This window comes from Elaeis guineensis, chromosome 2 (assembly GCF_000442705.2).
Source record: "Elaeis guineensis isolate ETL-2024a chromosome 2, EG11, whole genome shotgun sequence".
NCBI classification, from domain to species: Eukaryota; Viridiplantae; Streptophyta; class Magnoliopsida; order Arecales; family Arecaceae; genus Elaeis; species Elaeis guineensis.
Window position 1 is genome coordinate 17,829,839 of NC_025994.2, and position 20,100 is coordinate 17,849,938.

A 20,100-nucleotide genomic window follows, 5' to 3' on the forward strand; every position below is an offset into this window, starting at 1 on the left:
CAATTTCGTGTAAGTTAAGAATTCTTTATTTGAGCATTGTTTTGTCAATATCAACCTATACAATTTGTTTGAGATCACAAATTCCTTTTGTTTCTGTTTTCTCTTTTCATATTCTGGGAAGAATGTGTTGTTAATTTCTCATATCTGTGATGGGCATTTATCACAAGATAGTATAAAGTATAAACTTTATGATTCTCTTTGTAACTATGTGATGTTTTTGTGTACTTGAAATGCAGCAACTCGAGCAAAAGAACAATTTTACTAGATCTTTCATAGAAGAACTTAGACATGTGAATATTAAACCCTTCCTGAACCTTTCTACTGCAGGAGGATGGATTGCTTCACACAACATGTGGGACTCCAAATTACGTTGCTCCTGAGGTCTAAATCAAACTTGGCATGAAGCGGAGATTTACAAACTTGTTAATTTTCATCATCCTTGGCCATTTTTATGCTTCATTATTTTTTTCTGATATTGGATCAACCTTCCTTAGGTGATTAACAACAAAGGTTATGATGGGGCCAAAGCAGATCTTTGGTCCTGTGGAGTCATTCTTTTTGTCCTAATGGCAGGTTACCTGCCTTTTGAAGATTCCAACCTTATGTCTTTATATAAAAAGGTGAGCTTTTGATACCTAAATGTTTTTTTTTTTTTTTCAATACAGAAATATTATGTTGAGATACTGGTTAACTAATTATGCTTATGCTGATCCATTACTGTAAAGTTCATATCTGACTTGTTTGGAGGGTGGTTGCAGATCTTTAAAGCAGAATTTACTTGTCCTTCTTGGTTGTCTACAAGTGTAAAGAAACTTATCAAGAGGATTTTGGATCCCAATCCTGCAACTGTAAGTCATGTTGCTCAAATGCCATGTTCAGCTTTCTAGCGTGGAATTCATATGCTTGGGCTGCTTCTCATTGTAAATGGCATACATGTGAAACCTATTATGTCAAATTTTATAATTACATCTGCCTGATGCAATTTAGGCTCTTTGCAGCGCATTACAATTGCTCAAGTCATTGAGAATGAGTGGTTTAAGAAAGGATATCAGCCACCAAGGTTTGAGACACCAGATGTTGATCTTGGTGATGTGGATGCAATTTTCAATGGATCTGGGGTAGGTTTTGGTCATGTTCCTCTGACATGAAATTCCTGAAATGTGTAAGTTTGCCATTTTTCTTTTTCAACTTTGTTCTTCTATGTGCAGGACTCCGCAAATCTTGTTGTTGAGAAACGAGATGAAAGGCCAGCCACAATGAATGCTTTTGAGCTTATTTCGACATCTCAGGGTCTCAATCTTGGCATCCTTTTTGAGAAGCAAATGGTAATTTTTTTTGGTTAATTTTATATTTTCTTTCTCAATTGATTCAGGATTGTTTGTTTTCCTGTTCAAGAAACTACTTTTCTCCATGAACTCTCTGGGCTTCAGACTCTGAACTTTCAGGTATTTCTTTTTGGTCTTAGTCTTCTGCAGCATATGAAATGAGAGAAGAGAGGTTTTTGTTGGTTTGTTCTTCTATATTTCTCCTCAGTGCTTGTTGAAGTGAGTGCATTCATGTGTTATGCCACTTTAAATTCTTAGTAGTTAAATTTGTGCTTCGTTCCTATGGGTGTCATATTTGGTACTATCAGCTTAGTGAATTGTGTTGTTCATGTAGTTATAAATTTGTACAGTTGCAGATTGATTACCAAAGAAATGATCCATATGCTTGTCAATACACCACACCCCCCCCCCCCTCCCCTCTCCTCTCTCTGTTTCTGTGTTTCTCCCTTGCTTGTAAAATATGCAGCCTTATTGTAAGAATGTTGAACAGGGCATTGTGAAACGGGAATCAAGGTTTGCATCAAAACTTCCTGCAAATGAGATACTTTCAAAAATTGAGCAAGCAGCCACGCCTCTGGGATTCAATGTAGAGAAGCAAAATTACAAGGTCTGCTTTCCACGATCATGTGCTTGCTTGGCCTTCTATTCTAGAAAGAATTACCTCATTAGTAAAAACTCAGTTCAAATTTACATGAGGATCAGCAATTTGTTTGTTTGTTTTTTTTGTTTTTTGATAGCTGACCCATTGAACTTGATGGTAGCATCTTCACTGCTTTCATCTGTTTCTTATATTTTTCACTCATCATTTTTTGCACTCATCACTCATTTTTGCTATCTAATTATAAATGCGATCTTCATTTGTACCAGTTAAAGCTGAAAGGGGAGAAAAGTGGAAGGAAAGGTCATTTAGCCATTACAACAGAGGTTCTGATCGTTGATCATTTGTTTATGTTCTTTGGGTTGGGGGTTGCATCTGCTGGTCACTGAGAGCACAAGTTTTCACCAATTAAAGCCGCAGATGCCATTCATCAAGCTTTGAGATGCACGTCAAACAGCCCTGGATGCATCCAAGTCCCTAAATGTAGCCAGCACTCATCTTTAGGTGCCTAGCATGCATCTCAGGGCAGTTTGGCGGCAGCCAAGTGTGGACAGAAATATATTCCACTTATGGGCCAGTGGAGTCAACCTCTGTACTAATTACTGTTAATCATTCATTTTCAATGATATGTCAAATAAAGCTTGAAATTGTTCCTTCCTTTTTCTCCTAAAGGTTTTTGAAGTAGCACCCTCATTATACATGGTGGAGCTTCGTAAGTCTAAGGGTGATACCTTCGAATTTCACAAAGTAAGTGGAAGAATTGTACTAGTTAGGTTTTTTACTTCGTATTTGGATTTTTTTGAGACATTGTTTGATCTACTTTAGTGACATTTTTTCTTGTTGCCCAGGTTTACAAGAACCTCTCAACAGGCCTGAAAGATATTGTATGGAAGTCACAAGATGAAGCTGGCGGAACTAATGAAAATTAGATTTGCAAGTTAAGTGATGTAATTATAGTGACTGAAGACCGTTAAATGCATCTTGGACCTTGGTCTGTGTTATGTTGGTAGACGCAACGTTGCTGCATTATAGTTACCTGGTCCATTACTGTGACCATTTAGAATTTCTACTGGATGTTCGGGTATGCAATAAATGATTCATACTTTTACAGCATCACTAGATGTTGTTTGTAAAGTCACTGTCATTCAGATGGGCAACAAAAAGAAAAGGCAGCCATGGAAGTTAAGGAAGAGAAGGTAATGAAAGAGGTGGAACATGCAACTAGACCAGGGCTGACTTCTCACAAAGCTTTTCTACGTTCAGGCTTTTCAACCCCTTTTTATTTCAATCTCAGCCTCACAAAGTAATGTTGTTTTGATGGCTAATGTTGTCAACTCTGGCAATGCATGTTCCATAGTTTTTTGGTTCTCTTTCTGGAGTACGAGTGGCGTAAAAATGTGTATTTTGATAATTAATTCATCAGATACTGGACTTATAAGTTCACTGATTGATGTAATATGATACAATGGCTCTAGCTTTTGAGCAAGGTTTCCTAAATCTGTGCCGATTAAGGTACTAGGTCGGTATAGTACTGCACCCTATTGATACATGGTAAATTTATCAATATTGGTCATGTACCGTCTGATCCAAAACCCTATGCCTCACTCTAAAGTTGTGAGAGCTGAGGGGGAATTAGAACCATAATGAAGCTTCGTAGGGTGCCCATTGAGCTTTAGTTCCTTGGATATTTCTGATCCCTAATTTGTCTATCTCACTCTACCGTATCGCTTACACGTCTCCTATATGTCAGTTTGAGCATGAATGCGGTACAAACAGTATGTTGGATAGAAAATGCATGCATTTTTTTTGTTGAGTATTTCAGATTTTTCTATTATATATTGTTGCGTTGGATTAGAATTATGATTAGGGTTCATGAGCAACTGTTACATAATAATATTCCCCGCCATATATGGTAATTAAACTGAAACCCTAATGGTCCTACTTGCTCCTGACACGTATTATTGCCACCATGGTCTGAGATCACATGGGGAGTCCTGCTTTCATTAAAGCTTCACCGGCTTATGTTCGAACACCACCTTCTGCTGAAGCTCGCAGCTGAGAGTGACCACCAAGCTCTTGTTCCATTTTTTGCATGAACATTTATATCAACAGGCTTTCAGCTTGTCCGTGGGGAAGCTAAATATGTGGCAGATTAGGTTAGTGAGACTATCGTTTGGGATGGGTGTTACTTTAATTCATAATGTCGACCATGATCAACATATCAAAAGAAGTAAATTGTACTTCTGGGGATGCTCTCGGTTTCATCCGTCCAATGGTCCCCAACATCTCGAACATTCTTTTAAGACCGTCTGATCCCAAAGACTATCCATCCCAACCATCCAGAGTCTATCAGACGGGACCAGCTAATAACTGGGCGATTACGGCCGTCTATTTCCCTGTTCGCTGGATCATTGCGGGTCGACGACGCCAAACTTGGACGGTGGAGATCGCGAAGAGATGCGGCGGGCACGGCATCAGTCTCCCCAGCGCTGTACGTGATCAGGTGACCCAAGGGGAGCGCTGGGAGGGATTTTATTTTGTGTTATTTTATTTTTCCTTTCCCTAATGCCGAGAGAGAGAAAGGTTGGGAAGGACGGAGAGGGAGAGGGAGAGGGAGAGGGCGGGATGAAAGAGGAGGTCATAAGCTCGGGGACGATGGATCCCTTCGCGCTCGCCAGGTCTTCTTCTCCTCCTCCAACTCCAGCCGCGAGGTGACACCAGCTCTCCCTCTCTCTCTCACTCTCTCTCTCTGGCGTTCTTTTTGAGGCGCTTTCTTGATTCTTGTGGAATTGCTGTTTGATCTCAGCTTCTCCTTGCCTCAATCTCGGGTGTCTAGCCTCAAGACGTGTTCCGTCGCAGGATACCTCGGTTTTTGCCGTTTTCCCGCCCCAAAGCCCTAGAATTGGAGGTAGCTAGGTTAGAGGTAGCTGGTACTGAGTCTTGATGCGTTTATGTGTGCTTGGTTTGACTTTTTGAAGCAATTTTTGTTGTTGGATTTGAGAAGCCCTAGAATTTAGGTCGGTTTGCTGGAGAAGTTTGTAAGTGGCTTAACGGGAAGTGATTCAAAATTGCGTGATACTTGAGATATTAAGTGCAAAAAGTTCCCCCCTCCCCCCCCCCCCCCCCCCTTTTTTTTTTCTGGTAGTTACTGTTAATTTGGATGGGGGGATCAGGGAGTATGCGTTTATGAGTTATGCTATTGGTGTATTGTGGCTGCTACGGGTTGCGTGGAGTTTCATCAGATAAACTAATGTATTTGGTTTGGATTGGAGATGCCAATGCAATTTTATAATAAATAGCTTCTTTAATGGAAATGCGGGATTTCAGGGCTTTCTTTATTTAGATTAACTGCGTTTTTTATGGGAAGTCTTTCTATGGTAAAAAGCTTCTACATTCCAGTGATATATTCAATGAAAGCATTGTTATAGCTAGAAACTGAGTTCTGAACTGTGGTATTGATTTTCTTTGTCTATGTAAGTTGTTAATGGCAGCTGCGAAAGAATTGGGTTATGCTGCTAAGGATTTAGTTTCTTAGGGTTGACTTGACTGATTTGGCTCCCAATAAAGTGCCGTTAAGTTTTATTCCTTGTCTCTCTCCTTGATATTTTTTCACTGAGATGCTCCTTAAGTTGTCCGTTTTTCTGCTTCATTTCTTTTTTTCCTTGAGCTGAGGGGTTTTTATGTCCTTTTCCTTTTCTTAAATGTTGCATTCTCTTGATAAAGTATAGGTTTGAGTTTGGCTTCATCCTTTCTCTCCTTTTTTTTTTTTTTTAAAAAAAAAGATAATTTTTCATCCTGCTATAAATCAGGTTAGATGCTAAAAATAGCTCGTAACCTGCTCTAGTTAGTCAGAAGTTCACTGCTGCCCCTCAATGAATCATATGAACTAGCAAATGCAAACAACTTATATTATGTTGATACATCAAAATGCCTGCAACTCTGTGCCCATTCAAAGTGACCATTCTTTGTGGAAATCGTGTTGCAGATTCTGAGCTTGAATAAGGCTTAAGTAGAATGGTTGTTACAAAGGCTCAAAATTTTCTATTTAACATAAAATAGTTTGATGACATATAAAGTGATGAGGGTGCATTATGAATAATGTGGCTCCACTGAAGCTTGTTGGATAATGCGGAGTTTTAGTCTTGGCAGTATTGCTCCAAGTTTTGGAGCTCTAGTCAAAGAAAAAAGGAATATTGAAAGAATGGAAAATTTGAAGAAAAGTAAAAGAGCCAATTGAAGTTCTTATACAAAGTTTAGTGTATCTATGATATATATGTTTATTTGTATATTTTTATTAGTTTTAGGCTGAAATTAACACTGTATATGCATTAGAATTGTAACATGTATTGTGTATAAGTGAGAATCATAAAGCATACTCACATTGTCAACTTATATATTATTTACTTATTGAACTTTGCATGATTGCAAATTCATTGCATTTAGTAACTGTAAAAAAATTCAATTGCCTGGTGCATTAGTCTTTTCTTCATCACTATCATATGAACTTTTAAACATATAGAAGGAGGGCATATTTTCTCATATTTTAATGTAAAGTGATTATTTCACTTGACACATGTAGCTATAGTGCATGCATTTATTTTATATAAGAAACAAGATGTTATTGTTTTAGATGATGATGTCGTGTATTTACTTGTTTACAATAATCTTTATAAACTTCTGTTAAGGGCCTCTCTTAAGCAGCCTCGATCTTTATATAGTGGTTAGTTTGATCAAGGAACTGGCCAACATCACTTGATATCCAAAAAAGGGAGCCAAGCTGAAACCAATCTTTTTGAGCTGAAACTTTAAACCTTGATGTGGGGGGTTTGGTGCTTACCAATCTGTTGTTTGGCATAGATGAAGAAAGTTCTATACCATAATCACCCTTAAATTGATGATTATGTAAAAAAGGATGTAAAGCAACATTTTGCCAACTCCTCAAAACACACCAATAAAACAATTCTTATTTCTTTCCTGTATGTATAATGCATATAGCTCTGGAATGCTAATTTCATTTGGTACATATATGTATGTACATATATGTACATGTGTATATCACTACTCCTATCATACATAGTAGGAGATGTTAAACTATCTTTTGGATAATGTCTGTCAATCTTTGAAGGAGAGTTGTCATATGCATCTGTTGGAGTCTATGCACCCTTGATGACAGGATTAATTCTAGGAATATGATGAGAAGATATTGGGATGTGAAGGACTTGGTGTAAGAAGAAATACTTTGTTTCCCTATCAGTACTTGGGATAAATTTGAATAGAGCATTAGGAGAAAGTGATAAAAGAGAGTCGATATTAGGTTCATAAGGTTAGTGGGGATGTAAGTGGAGTTAATGAGATATTTTTCTCTACTTATTATCAAAATTATGGTCATAGTTATGATAAATAAGAAATAGTTGAATGTGGTATACTTCATACTTTAGACCTAGGTTGGTTGGATGTTTTAAGTAGACCTAGCATTTGTCGACCAAGTAGAGCCTAGACTTACCATCAAGGGAGTATTTCCAAGCCTAGCATGACCAGGTCGCATGCCTAAATTCCAAGGCCTGAGCTTGGCTTGGCGAAAAAAATGAAGGCCCCAGAGACAAATCAGGATGGTTAAGGGTCTGGCCAAAACTTGACCCACCGAGCAAGCTTGACCGAACACCACCTAACCTGAACCACCCAGAGAGAAATTGAGAGGTGGTCAATTGGAGAGGAGAGGGTAGGGGAAGAGAGAGAGGGGAGGGGCATAGGGGGAGATGAAGAGGGATGGCTAGCTAATGGTGCTTCTCCTAAAAATTGAACCTGTGTTGGTGGCGCTGCACTCCAACCTCCAATACAGCTTTAGTTGCTGGTGCTCAGCCTGCAAGGGCTCCATCTCCCTTGTTTGGTGGGCAAGGTGAATGGGGATGGGGGAGACGTGGGAGGTGGGGCAGAGTGGAGGCATCCTCTAGCAAGGTGGGCAATGGAGGAGAGAGGTAAGGAGAAGAGATTGGGGAGAGGAGGAGTGGTAGTAGAGGTCTCCTCCATCGCTAACAAGGGGGGATGCGAGGGTTTTAGGGTGGGGGTGGTGAAGCAGGAAGCCTAGTCTCTAGCTAGCATTGGTGCACGAGTGGTGGCCAAGAGGCTGGGGAGGTGCTGAGCGTAGCCTAGAACATAGAGGTCAAGGGAGGGTCAATAGATAGAGGGCAGCAAAGAATGTGAAGTTCAGAGAAAATCTCATAGTTGCAAGTAGAAAGGGGCCAAGGCAACCATAGCAACAATGGTGGCAGCTGTTGCCGATGCTGGATTTGTGAAGGAGACAATGGATTTGAAAGTGAGTGAGAGAGAGAGAGAGGGGAGGGGGGTGACCATGATGTCTCCAGCCTAGTTGGCAGGGAGAGGGGGTGCAGGATCCTGGATTGGAAGCATGCTTGACATCACCTGATGGGGTGAGGCCACTATTGGGGTGGTTGAAATCAGGCATCTGCATAGGCACAGATGACCTCACAGAGTCAGGCTATAGGTCAGGAGGGGGATGGGAGCATGGACCTTACAGCTCTTCTTGTACCCAATTTGAGTGTGAGATGAGTTGCAGCAAATTGGATTTGAGCTGCAGGCCTGGCTGTAGCTCTCCCTATGGTGGAGATCTAGTTGCGAATGTCTACATACATGCACTGACCCACCCTGTAGCTAGACCTATGGTGCAGATTGAGCTGCAAGCATCCAAACAGCCCCTAAAACAAACAAAAATACCTGTCATTTAGTTTCTGGGCCAATTTGGAAACTAAACTGGTATAAATAAAGCCAGAACCTTGATTAAAACCTCTAAATCAGTGATGGAATCAAATACATACAGATGAAGGCTGGTTCCCACATCAAGTTTCATTAGATGTTCTAGCAAATTGAGAGAAATGGGTTCTCTGCTGTTGGTTTATCGAAATCAGTGATGTCATCAAATGCATACAGATGAAGGCCGGTTCCCATGTCAAGTTTCATTTAGATGTTCTGACAAATTAATGAAGAGAAATGGGTTCTCTGCTGTTGGTTTAATAGTTTTAAGTTTAGTTCTCATCTTGTTTTGGTTGGGGATGTGTGATTCTTGATTGTTCATTTCCATTGCCCTTTGAACATGTTTCCAATGTGGCTGGTTGTATTGCTCGCTGGTTTATTGGTTATACAGTTGTTTACAAGGACTAATGCAATTGTAGAGCCAGGATAAAGCAATATGAAGTGAAACCTGCAGCTAAGAGATCTTGTGTCATTTGCCATAGTATTAAGTTAACTGGAGCAATCCATGTTGGATTTGAAATCCAGTATGAAATTAACAATTAATGCACTGTTAATTTATGTGAAAAGTTGCAACTTCATTAAAAAGCATAATTTAGTCTAAAGTGGTATGTCTAGCCTTTGCCAAACGAAAATGTTGGATTAGAAGATTCACCTTAAAAAATATTAATTGAATATGCTTTTATTAACTCAACATAAAATCATATTTTTGCTAACAATTTTACTGCTCATCCAAGTTGCCCTCTAGGGCCTATTCTTTTAAGGATAAAAATTTACCTAGGAATCTATACTTTTTTGGATAGATATTTTTCAGGCAACATTTAGATAGAAAAATAATTTATCCATGTTCTTTTATGCATTGTAAAATGGCTTGGAGATCTGTTATCCATGTTCTTTTGCATTACTCGTTGCCTGGGTAAGTTGCTAAGATCTATCCATATTTTTCATAATACCTTTTATTATATAAATATTATTATATATAATAATATAATATGATATATTGCATTATAGTATATTATATTATTATATTATAATATATTATAATATTATAATATATTATATTATTTTTTGTTATATATTATGATAATATTATTATTATATATTATAATATACTATAATATATTATATTATGTTAATATCTTATATTAATATAATAAAAAATATATTATATAATATTATTATATATAATAAAATAGTATAATATATTATATCATATTAGTATATATTATTATATATAAAACATATTATATTATTATATATTATTATAGGATTATATAAATATTATTATATATAATATAATATAATATAATATTATTATATTATAATATATTATAATATAGTAATATATAATAATATATTATACTATTATATTGTTATATATTATTATATTATTATAATATATTATAGTATATTATAATATAATATATTGTATTATGTTAATATCTTATATTAATGTAATATATTATATTATTATTATGATATACTATAATTATAATATATTATATTATTATTAATAGGTTAAGAGTATATTAGGAATAAATTAAAAGATTATTTTTTCGATTGATGGGAAAATGATTTAGTCACCCCCTATGTGGGTAAGATTTTTTTTCATTTAATGGATAAATATCATCCATGAAAAAGTAACTCATCTTGAAAAGCGTAAGAACATGGATAAGTTAGTCAATGAGAAAGTGGATCAACTTTTTCATGATATTTACCCACAAAAGAATAGGGCCCTAAGGGCACCAGGTTAACCCAGGAGAGTTGTTTACTCATGTTATGGATTTTAATGTGATATTAGGTTACTGAATTAAATGTTTGGCATGTTGACTGAAGCATAGTCTTAATCATTCTTGCAGTCCACTAAAATGAGACATTTTGTTGAGGCAAGTAAACATATCAGACTCCTAAGTGCAGTTAGATGACACATTATCAAGTGGACTTGAGCATTGTACCTGACCTGTTTTAACCAAAATATATGATCTTTTGGTTTGACCGGAAACTTGAATTCTTGAGTGCTGACAGAATCTGTTATGGACTCTAAGAAGGATCTTTGTTCACTATCAAGAGAGAAGTGTTCATTACAAAAACATTTTCCTCCTGATTCTTGAGTGGCACATTGATATTGTCTGCTTTTATCATGCTGGTTCGCTTCTTTTCTCTTTCCTTCTCTGTGAATGATGCAATAAGGTTAGTAGGTTCTACTGCCACAAAGAACAAAAAGGCTAATAAAACAAAAAATCATTAGTCAAATTCTAGCTCTCAATGTATCATCTTTCCGTTTGAGTTATATTTTCTGGGTACATGACTTATGTCATTATTCTTCTTGCCCACACTAAGCATGACATTTTTTGCATATCAGTTCTGCTGGGGCATCCTCAGCTGCTGCTCCAACCAATATGCCCAGCATTGATTGGCATGGTAGTGCACATGGTTCCAAAGCAGCTTCTTTGTCCTGTTTTGGTCCCCAACCCCTTCGGACCTCTTTAAGCACAAATGCTGGTGGCTCTGCTCTGGGTTCCTCACTACCTTCATGCAGACCATGGGAACGGGGTGATCTACTTCGGCGTCTGGCCACATTTAAGCCTTCAAATTGGTTTGCAAAACCAAAGGTTAGTACCTTTCCAAGATTAGCCCAACTTCTCAAGTATGCTTCAAATTTATATGTGCTAATCTGTAATGTCCTTCATAAGTTTCATTTTCTTAATCCATGTATTGATGAGCACTATTTTGATTAGAAATATGCATTTGCTGATATTTTTATGTTAGATAGTGTGAAACTGATAGATATTTACTTGCAATGATGCCTGGACACTACTACTAGGAACAAGTTTTCTTATATATGATTATGCATGTGTATGTGCTCAATGATGTGGTTTCTATGCACATAACGATGCATGTAATTGGTATATAAATGGAAACTTTCTTGTGAACCAATGGTAGCCCTTTTTTTATGAACACACTCATCTATACTCATGCATGTGGACTTTCATATTCAGATACAATATGTTTACACACCTCATCACAAGGACGACGGATCCGGAATCGGGACGTGTGCTGGCCGACTGGTGGTATGGCTTGGTACAGGTCCATACTGGATCGGATCGGCGCGAACAGACATGAGGAGAAGAAGGGAACCGGGAGGACGAAAAGAGAGAAAAATGGGAGGGGGAGGGAGGGGGTGGTCGGAGGAGATGCTGGCGGTGGCCACAGGCGGGCTATCGGTGTGCTCGGAGGGCCGTCAAGGCCTCCGCTTCCTCCGCCAATCCTTGGCCAAGAGAGAGATAGAGAGAGGGGGGAGGGAAAGAAAAGGAGGCAGGGGAAGTCGTCGGAGATGTCCCTGGAGGGCCTCTGACAGGTCGCTGGATGGAGTGATCATGACCTGCAGTGTCGTGAGCATGAAACAGTGGCGATAGCCCCTATTTCACTAATTTTTTTTATAAAAAATCCAACTACAGTGAAGCTGGCAATTGATTTGCGGCTTCACTTAAATGAAGCCGGCACACCCATTGTTGGCTTCACTATTTCTAAGATTTTTTTAAAAAATTCTGAAATAGTGAAGCCGGCAAACCAATTACCAGCTTTACTATTCATTGTTGTTTTTAAAAAAAAATGACGATGAATGAACAAGGGCGGTTGCCCTTGTTCCGCGGCTCCGCTCGTCCATTTTTGGTTGTCCGGTGGCCATCATGGCCGCCTGGCACCCTCCGGCAGCATCTCTGTCGGCTGCGTCTTCCTCCGGTACTGTCGCTCCCCCTCTCCCTCTTTGTCTCTCAATTAAAAGTCTTATCGTGCGATGGAGAGCTGTAGAGGCCTCCGCGGCCCACCGGCGACCTCAGCAGGCCATCGCCGGCCTCCAGCGGCGTCGTGCACTCTCTCCTTCACCTCTCTCTCTTCCTCTCTTTTCCTCTCCCTCCTCCGGTGTGATGTTTTGCTTGGCCGAACCGTCCTGGTTTGCTATCAGGATGGCTTGAAACGTCTTGAACTGTTCGATTCGGGACAGTTTGGAGTTCCATGCCTCATCATCTTCAGCAGCAGTTTGTTTACCTAGATCTATGTCTTATGTATATCCATGCTAGTATTCTTGTTATAAGTATGTTGTCTTTTTTTGTTTTTTTATTGGAAGGTCTTTAAAACTTTCAGGCTGCCAGCTCGTTGGCTTGTGCTCGAAGAGGTTGGATGAACACTGATATGGACAGAATTGAATGTGAATCATGTGGCATGCAGCTCACATTTAATGCATTAGCATCCTGGACACCTTGTGAAGGTATGATTGTAGGATGGTGCTAAATCTTTATCATAATTTACCCCAGCTACTTTTACCAGGTTGTGAAAGAGATATGTGGTTTTCATTTACTGATCTAGTTATGTTACAGTTTCTGATCATAAGGTTGTATCTTTAACTAATGTGAAATCAAGAATTTTAAGTCAGAACAGCTTGTTCAACATCTTTTTTTGTTGTTGAATATATATTTATGAAGCAATTTGTCATCTAATATTATTGGTGCCTTATCAATTCTTAATAGGCCGCATTTAGGACGGACCTCTGCATTTGTGCTCTATTTTAGTAGCAAAATGCTAGCCAATTTTTCTTCTTTGGCTTCCTTGCCATCTTTTTTTGGGCAGCCTTGCCAACTTGCTAATGCTGTCTTGTTATGCTATTTATAGTTGATCACGCTGGGGAAGCATTTGCAGAACAGCTTGATGCAGGTCACAAAGGTACTTGTCCTTGGAGAGGCAATTCCTGTGCTAACAGCTTGGTGCAGTTCCCTCCAACTCCTCCATCGGCGCTTATTGGGGGTTATAAAGATCGGTGTGATGGGCTTTTGCAATTTCACTCCCTTCCGGTAATAACTTCATCTGCTGTTGAGACCATGAGGTTCACAAGGAGCAGTCAAATTGATCGCCTTCTGTCACAACCACATACATTTTTATCTGGGGAATTAGCCTGTAAAGCAGATAGTGCGCCAGGATTAGAAATCCCTCGACATGATGCCTTTTGGAGCCATTCTCATGTATGCTCTTCTATCATTTCTTGATATTTTACAATTTGCTATTATCAATCATTTCTTCATTGTTTGATCTGGACTTGTGGCTTTTTACTTGTTTGCATTTACTTAACCTTCATTTAATTTTAAGTAGGCACAGAAGCTTATAAGCCTGTGTGGATGGGAGCCTAGATGGCTTCCAAACGTTCAAGACTGTGAAGAGAATTCAGCTCATTCTGCTAGAAATGCATGCTCAGTTGATCCAACTGAAGATGAATTTCATCATTCTCACTTTCCCCAACTTGGTAAGAATGCGTTCTCTGTCTCAGTAAAGAAAGATGCTGGAAAGAAGTTGAAGACTGTTAAACAATCTAGGTGCAACATGAGATCTCCATTACTAGATTGTAGCTTATGTGGGGCTACTGTCAAAATCCAGGATTTCCGCATGGTGCCTCGTCCTACATGTTTTGGCCCCAATGCTGATACTCCAGATGTGGGCAAAAAAATGGCATCGACACGTGGAGTTAGTGCAGCCAGTGCAATCAATGGATGGGCTGCTGCTGAGGATATAGAGAAGGAACAGATAGAGGGTTGTGATGAAGCAGCAACAACTGATGAGGGGAAATCACTATCAAATGCTGGCATGGATTTGAACCTCACAATGGCTGGAGGATTACCATCTATTCAATCTGGCATGCCAGCAAAATCGCAACATTTTGATGATGGTGGAATGGGGAGAGATCTAATGATTGGCAGGCCTACTGGAAGTGAGGTTGGTGGCCATGCAGCTTCACATGAGTCACGGGGTCCAAGCACTAGGAAGCGTTGCCTGGAGGAAGGTGGAAGCACAGGTGACAGGCCCCAGGACAGGATTCAACAGGCTGATAGCATTGAAGGGACTGTTATTAACCATGCTGGTGATGAAGTTGGTGATGGTGCACAGGATTCAGATGGCCCCCACAAACGTGCTCGTGGGTTTGATATCTTTGATACATACCATCCATCATGCAAAATAGATTCCTCTGGTGCTGGTCCTCATCTTAATTTATGCTTTGATATAGATATAGATGTCAATAAAGTTTATTCCTTTAAAGAAGGGAGTGATGCAGCTGCTGGCGTCCCATCCACAAGAGATTCTGCTCGGGCATCCTCTGTTATTGCAATGGATACGATTTATCATACCCCCGAGGAGTATTCTATGGAAAGTGTCGAGAATTATCCTGGAGATCTTGATGCTGTTCAATTTCCCTCTCCAAGCATGCAGAGGAACCTTGACATGGAAGAGGCACTGGATTTAAATTACAGCAATCAAGCACAGCAAAGCACTTGTGTACAACGTGCTGCTGGAAGTGTTGCCAGAGAAATGGGAGGCAGCAGCACAAATGATGGGGAAGAAATTCTAAATGCCGAAACAGTCACAGCTTATGCTAGGGACAGATTTAGTTTAGGAATTAGTGGAGGGAGTGTTGGTATGGGTGCAAGTCATGAAGCTGAAATCCATGGAGCTGATACTTCTGTGCATAGAGCAGATAGCTTCGTTGATGATGCAGAACCAATCACTGAAGTCACCGAGCATCTGAGACAGACTGGTGAATCAGCTCCAGGACCTGGACTAATGGATGGGTTTGCTCCAGAAGAAGCTGGTAGAGAGGATCCTCATGGTGATAGTCAAGAAATGATATCTCGATCAGTAGGAAGAGCAGATAGTGGGTCAAAATTTTATGGTTCAACAAAATCTGATTCTGTTGAAAGTGGGAAGAAGATTAGCAATACCTTGGGTCAGGACAGCAGCGCCCATCCTTCACTTTCTTGTAATGCAATCATATATTCCAATTATGAAGCATCCAAAGAGGAGGTGACTCAGACTGGCAAGGCATCTGCCACTGATGATCTTACACTCCTGGGATCAGGATATGTTCCTGAAAATGGGATGGGTACTTTTATCTTCTCTTTTTTGTCATCTTCTCTGCATAAACATTTTAAGCTCTCTTTAACTGTCAGTAGAAGTTTTTATATGGATATTTTGTTAACATGTCTACTTTGGCGTGGTATGCACAAAATATTGGCTTTGGTTGATGTCATAGGCAAAGTTCGAATATATGACTATTTGACTTAGCTAGGATCAATATCATAAGCAGGTTCCAACATGTGAATGTTGGGATAAGTACATGCATATAAATGCACATTTAAAAGGGAAACAATACACTTGAGATTAACAATAATAATGCTAAAAGGGTTGGAAGGACAGTTTGTAAGGAATTAAGATGAACGAGGGATAAGTATGAATTATTGGAGATACTAAGCAGTTGGGCTCTATTCCCTTACAATAACATGCCATTAGAATGTTTTCCTGAAAAAACTAATGGCAATTTCTTTTAGAAAAATGACATCCCCATGAGCTCGATTCCATCATTGTGATATAATTAGATATGGTGACTCTCCATAGTTCCTTGATTGTTTATCCTAGTTTGTGTTGATTGGGCTTATCACTTTTAACCACCATTAGATCTGTCCATAATCTCAACTTTAAGTTTGTATGGTCAGTCTATTGTCTCTGAACCATATGTTGTGTACATGTTATGTTTCTTTTCTTTCCCCCTCTTCCTATGTGGAGAGGCTATGCTGGTGATTTCATTAATGTATGCCACTCTTGTCTTCATCTGCTATTCTATGTTTGTAGTTTACCTACCATGCATGAAGGATTTGGATTACATTTTGGTGTTATTAGAGGTATTGCCACTTAAAGAACATGCTTGGTTCTTTATCATCACCATAGAAGACTTTCCTCATCTTCCTTTTTATCATGTCTTCAATTCAAGCTTGATTTTCTAATGGAAGGGAATGTTTTTAAGTGATCTGGAAACATCACTGTTTAGATGTCCCTTATGAATTACCTTAATATTGGCTATAAATGAGTTGTGGCTAATGCTAAAAGAACTCCTGTAGATACTTGTGTAGCTGCAAAGAATTTACATTCTCCATGTCAGATGTGAAATATCTATGAATTTTTTTATGTATTACTGTAAGTCAATTAAGGTGATGCTTGCATGTGAAATTATCTTGTGGCTTTCTATCATATCTATTGCCCACATCTTGCGATAATGTATGGCTGTTTATGAAGATGTGGTGGTCCAGTGTTCAAGAACAAGGGTTTTTCTTGGTTAGTTGTCACTATTTTATTCATGATGATTGACTTTCTCTTCTGATCACAGTGCATATAAATATACCGCTATTTGTTTTCTAGGAACAGCAAATGGAGAAAATGATTATGAAGCAGAAGCTGGAGAATTTGATCCAATTAAGCATCATAACAGTTATTGTCCTTGGGTAAATGGAAATGTTGCAGCCGCTGGTTGTGAAAGTGACAGTGGTTCAAGTTCCAGCAGTACTGTAGCTCTTTGTGGTTGGCAGCTTAGTCTGGATGCTTTAGATACTTTTCAATCCCTTGGGCATGTTCCTAATCAAACAATGCAGTCCGAGTCTGCAGCTTCTTTGTATAAGGTAAATTCTGGCTATCTGCTTATTTCTTGTTCCCAGAAAGACTTTTAGAATTTAGATTTTAATGATTGATTGGTTTTGCAAACATCTGTTAACCTTTTTTAGTTGAAAAGATGGTGATTTTTTTTCATTATTACTAATTTAGTTTAAAAAGAAAGCAGGCAACAATCGTGTAGACCACTTGCTTGTCAAGCTGATGTTGGTAAACACTTGCTGTTACCTTTTTCCACTCCCACCCATTCACATGCCCACACACACACACACAAACGATTTAAGGTGTTTGTTCATACTGTATAGTGCATACTGCCATTTCATGCATATTAATCTCTGCCGGTCCATGTTGGTTCTTCTCAGTCTGATATGAACTGATAACTGATAAGGACCACAAAAGGCCCTCTTTTTTAACCTTTTTGGCATCTTGACCTTACTTTGGCCTCCTTTTAGGTGTATAATCTAGTTTCGGAGTCATGATCTTACAATCAAACATGTTGGTCATGCATATATGTAAGGAAGTTCATATATGTCATCAGCACATAGATTTATCTACATTTAGACAAAAATATGTATTTGTTGATTTTCATGTGTTGTTAATGTGATTAGAAAATGGAATGAAGGTTTGAAAGAGGAAAATAATTTAGTAAGTGTATTGAGTGTCAAGCGGGAAAACAAATTATAGAATTGGTATATTGACATGTACATTTGAAAATATTATTGTACAATGTTTATTTGTTCTCTTTTACATTATTGATTGGTGATACTTGAAGCTTCATATAATAAGATTTATTCATTTGGTATCTTCATATTTTAATAATATTTGTTGCAGTATCTTAAGTATGTAGCTTTACTTATGTATGGTTTGTTCATCTTTTACTAGTCTCCTTAGTTATCGGTCGGTATTTTAAGTATCTTAAAATTTATAATTTGTTGTTAATGTATAAACATGGTTGTGTTTCATAATATATTACTCCAAATGTTGCTTTACCCATGTGAAACAGCATGCTCATGTGATGATTTATGGTGATATGATCTTATGGAATTACATCTAGTATATTGTTTATTGCATGAACAAACTTCCAATCGTGCTAGGGAGAAGTTAGAAATGGTGTGAATTAAGAAAGTAGTGCCAATGCACTGGTTGCGTGGAAGTGGTTGCCATGTTTCGGCATACCACCATAACAATATTCACTATGTCAACCCAGACCATCATGTTTCTGGCATGCAGTAACTATCACCTAGCTACGTACAGAAAATTTTTGGGACAGCCGTCTGATATTCTCACTGATTATATGGTCAACTTCTCAGTTTTCAGTTTGTTTCTTCATGTTGGCTGATTTACTGTTGTAGGTATCTGTAGCTTTCTCCAGGTAGTACTATTTCTATGAAGACAATCTAGTCAGAGTAAGGATTGATTTTACATTTTACCAAGGGCCTGTTCGGATGAAAGTGTTGAAAATCCCAGAGAGTCCGGGTTGCTTATGGATATGGTCTAGCCCAGTCTATGTAAGCCTATTTCTAACTGGTTATATTGGCCCATTCCAATGATCCAATGGGACTTTCAACCCATTCAGACAAACAGTCCCTAAAAGAGAAATAAGGACTGGGAACCACGATTTCCTATAAAAGGGTCCTAGACAGGGAAGGGAGCAAAATGAGACAGATGTTGCGATATATCCACTTTGTACCCGAGCACCTTTTCCTCAATATTAGGTATCAAAAAGGATTTATGTTATAACTTTTGTGATGCTATAATGACATTTGGACATAATGGATTTTATCTTCTTTTTTTTTTTTTGTCTTTTACATGATATTTTTGTAAAGCATTTGGTGGTGCCCAATGATCTGTACTCATAACTCTTCATGTGAGCGTTTCCATGTGAACAGGATGATCATGCAACTCCAAGCCAGAAACCTTTGACATGCCATCCTGTGGGTAAAAGCCAGGGAAAACACTGATCGGAATTTAATTAAGCACTAGGTATGTGTGCAAATTTTAATTTTCTTTACCTGCAAATTACATGATCAGCACTTCTTGCTTAGATTAAGAAAGAAATGAACTTTCTGGAAGATGTTACAATTTTCATTCTTATAAGTGTCGTTCCATTTTCCAATGTTGGCCGGACAAATGACCAAGTATCCCTTATGGCAATTAGTTCGCTTCAGGCATGCTAACCTGTAATTGTATATTACTTTCAATCTACCAGTCTTATATAGGATATCTTGCTCAGAAGCGTCTATGTTCACTCATAGTTGGACACATCTTCTCCCTTTATTATCAATTGTATCCCGGGCATCAAGCTGTGCAGTGTTGAGGGTGAACCCATACCAAATGCCATACACAGGTTCACATGTCCAAAAAAAATCATCCAAAACATGGACTCTCCAGTCACATGTATGGACCTGTGTGGTTTTTGATGAGTACTTTGAGCATGCATTGTTTGTACAGATGTTATGGATCTATCTTTGTATGAGGAAGAAATGACTGGGTGGATTACACTAACGTCTTATGATCCGGCCAGGTCAGCTGGGCAGCTGCAGGAAGGAGGAGAGCATGTGACTTCTATCTGATGAGGGAAGAAAGCACCGCATTTGTTTTTAGACATGTTAAAAGGCTCTTTGCCAGTTGAACTGACCGTATTGTGTATCCTTAATAACTCCCTGCGTCTTTTCAGGGCTATGACTCAGATACATCCGATTGTGTTGTAAACCAGTTCGATCTAGAGGCCAAGGCCAATTATCTTTTGAAGAATCTAACGCAAGTCACTCTTGTTCTTGCTCCCAGTTCCCATTTCATATATATGTATGGTTCAGTTTCTGCATTTCTGATGTTGTCATCCATGTGCTTGATGATGATTCATTCTACCGGACTACTTTCATATAAACTATTTGGAAATTTATCTTATCCCCCAAGAATTGGCACTGGGGTCTA

The 20,100-nt window shown here is 38.7% G+C and overlaps 2 protein-coding genes across 9 annotated transcripts in view; both read left to right on the forward strand.

Moving 5' to 3' along the window:
- LOC105059328 (CBL-interacting protein kinase 23) overlaps positions 1-3,039 on the forward strand; it is a 6,262-nt gene extending 3,223 nt beyond the window's left edge. Inside the window, exons 5-15 of one of the 3 annotated variants that reach the window (XM_073251632.1) lie at positions 1-9; positions 328-381; positions 495-620; positions 759-848; positions 999-1,118; positions 1,209-1,325; positions 1,431-1,445; positions 1,816-1,932; positions 2,193-2,249; positions 2,596-2,670; positions 2,772-3,039. The exon at positions 1-9 is cut by the window's left edge and continues 72 nt beyond it. In XM_073251632.1, coding sequence (XP_073107733.1) covers positions 1-9; positions 328-381; positions 495-620; positions 759-848; positions 999-1,118; positions 1,209-1,325; positions 1,431-1,445; positions 1,816-1,932; positions 2,193-2,249; positions 2,596-2,670; positions 2,772-2,852 — 861 coding nt within the window. In that variant the 3' untranslated portion in view covers positions 2,853-3,039. Of the gene's footprint in view, positions 10-327; positions 382-494; positions 621-758; positions 849-998; positions 1,119-1,208; positions 1,326-1,395; positions 1,446-1,815; positions 1,933-2,192; positions 2,250-2,595; positions 2,671-2,771 lie in introns of those variants that run through there. The other 2 variants (XM_029261288.2, XM_073251633.1) reach the window with 2 other exon arrangements.
- A 1,343-nt stretch (positions 3,040-4,382) lies between these two features.
- Positions 4,383-19,990, forward strand: LOC140850977 (uncharacterized). Of its 6 annotated transcripts, none has more exons than XM_073251639.1 (10): positions 4,500-4,634; positions 4,730-4,846; positions 11,051-11,300; positions 12,832-12,955; positions 13,357-13,703; positions 13,831-15,610; positions 16,798-16,836; positions 16,921-17,177; positions 19,056-19,149; positions 19,691-19,990. In XM_073251639.1, exons 3-9 carry the CDS (start codon positions 11,088-11,090, stop codon positions 19,125-19,127), a joined length of 2,832 nt encoding a protein of 943 aa, XP_073107740.1. In that variant the 5' UTR covers positions 4,500-4,634; positions 4,730-4,846; positions 11,051-11,087; the 3' UTR covers positions 19,128-19,149; positions 19,691-19,990. The 6 variants fall into 6 exon arrangements, with proteins under 6 accessions (XP_073107735.1, XP_073107736.1, XP_073107737.1 ...); XM_073251638.1 differs by having other exon boundaries at positions 4,730-4,831; XM_073251634.1 differs by lacking the exon at positions 4,730-4,846 and having other exon boundaries at positions 4,383-4,634.
- Positions 19,991-20,100: the final 110 nt, after the last annotated feature.

Bases quoted from the DNA above. Each gene is read 5' to 3' on its own strand.
- LOC140850977 (XM_073251634.1), top strand. From the start codon at position 4,489: ATGCCGAGAGAGAGAAAGGTTGGGAAGGACGGAGAGGGAGAGGGAGAG. The intron at 16,837-16,920 runs GTTAGTTGTCAC...TTTGTTTTCTAG, and splicing joins AAGAACAAGGGTTTTTCTTG to GAACAGCAAATGGAGAAAAT. The intron at 17,178-19,055 runs GTAAATTCTGGC...CCATGTGAACAG, and splicing joins CTGCAGCTTCTTTGTATAAG to GATGATCATGCAACTCCAAG.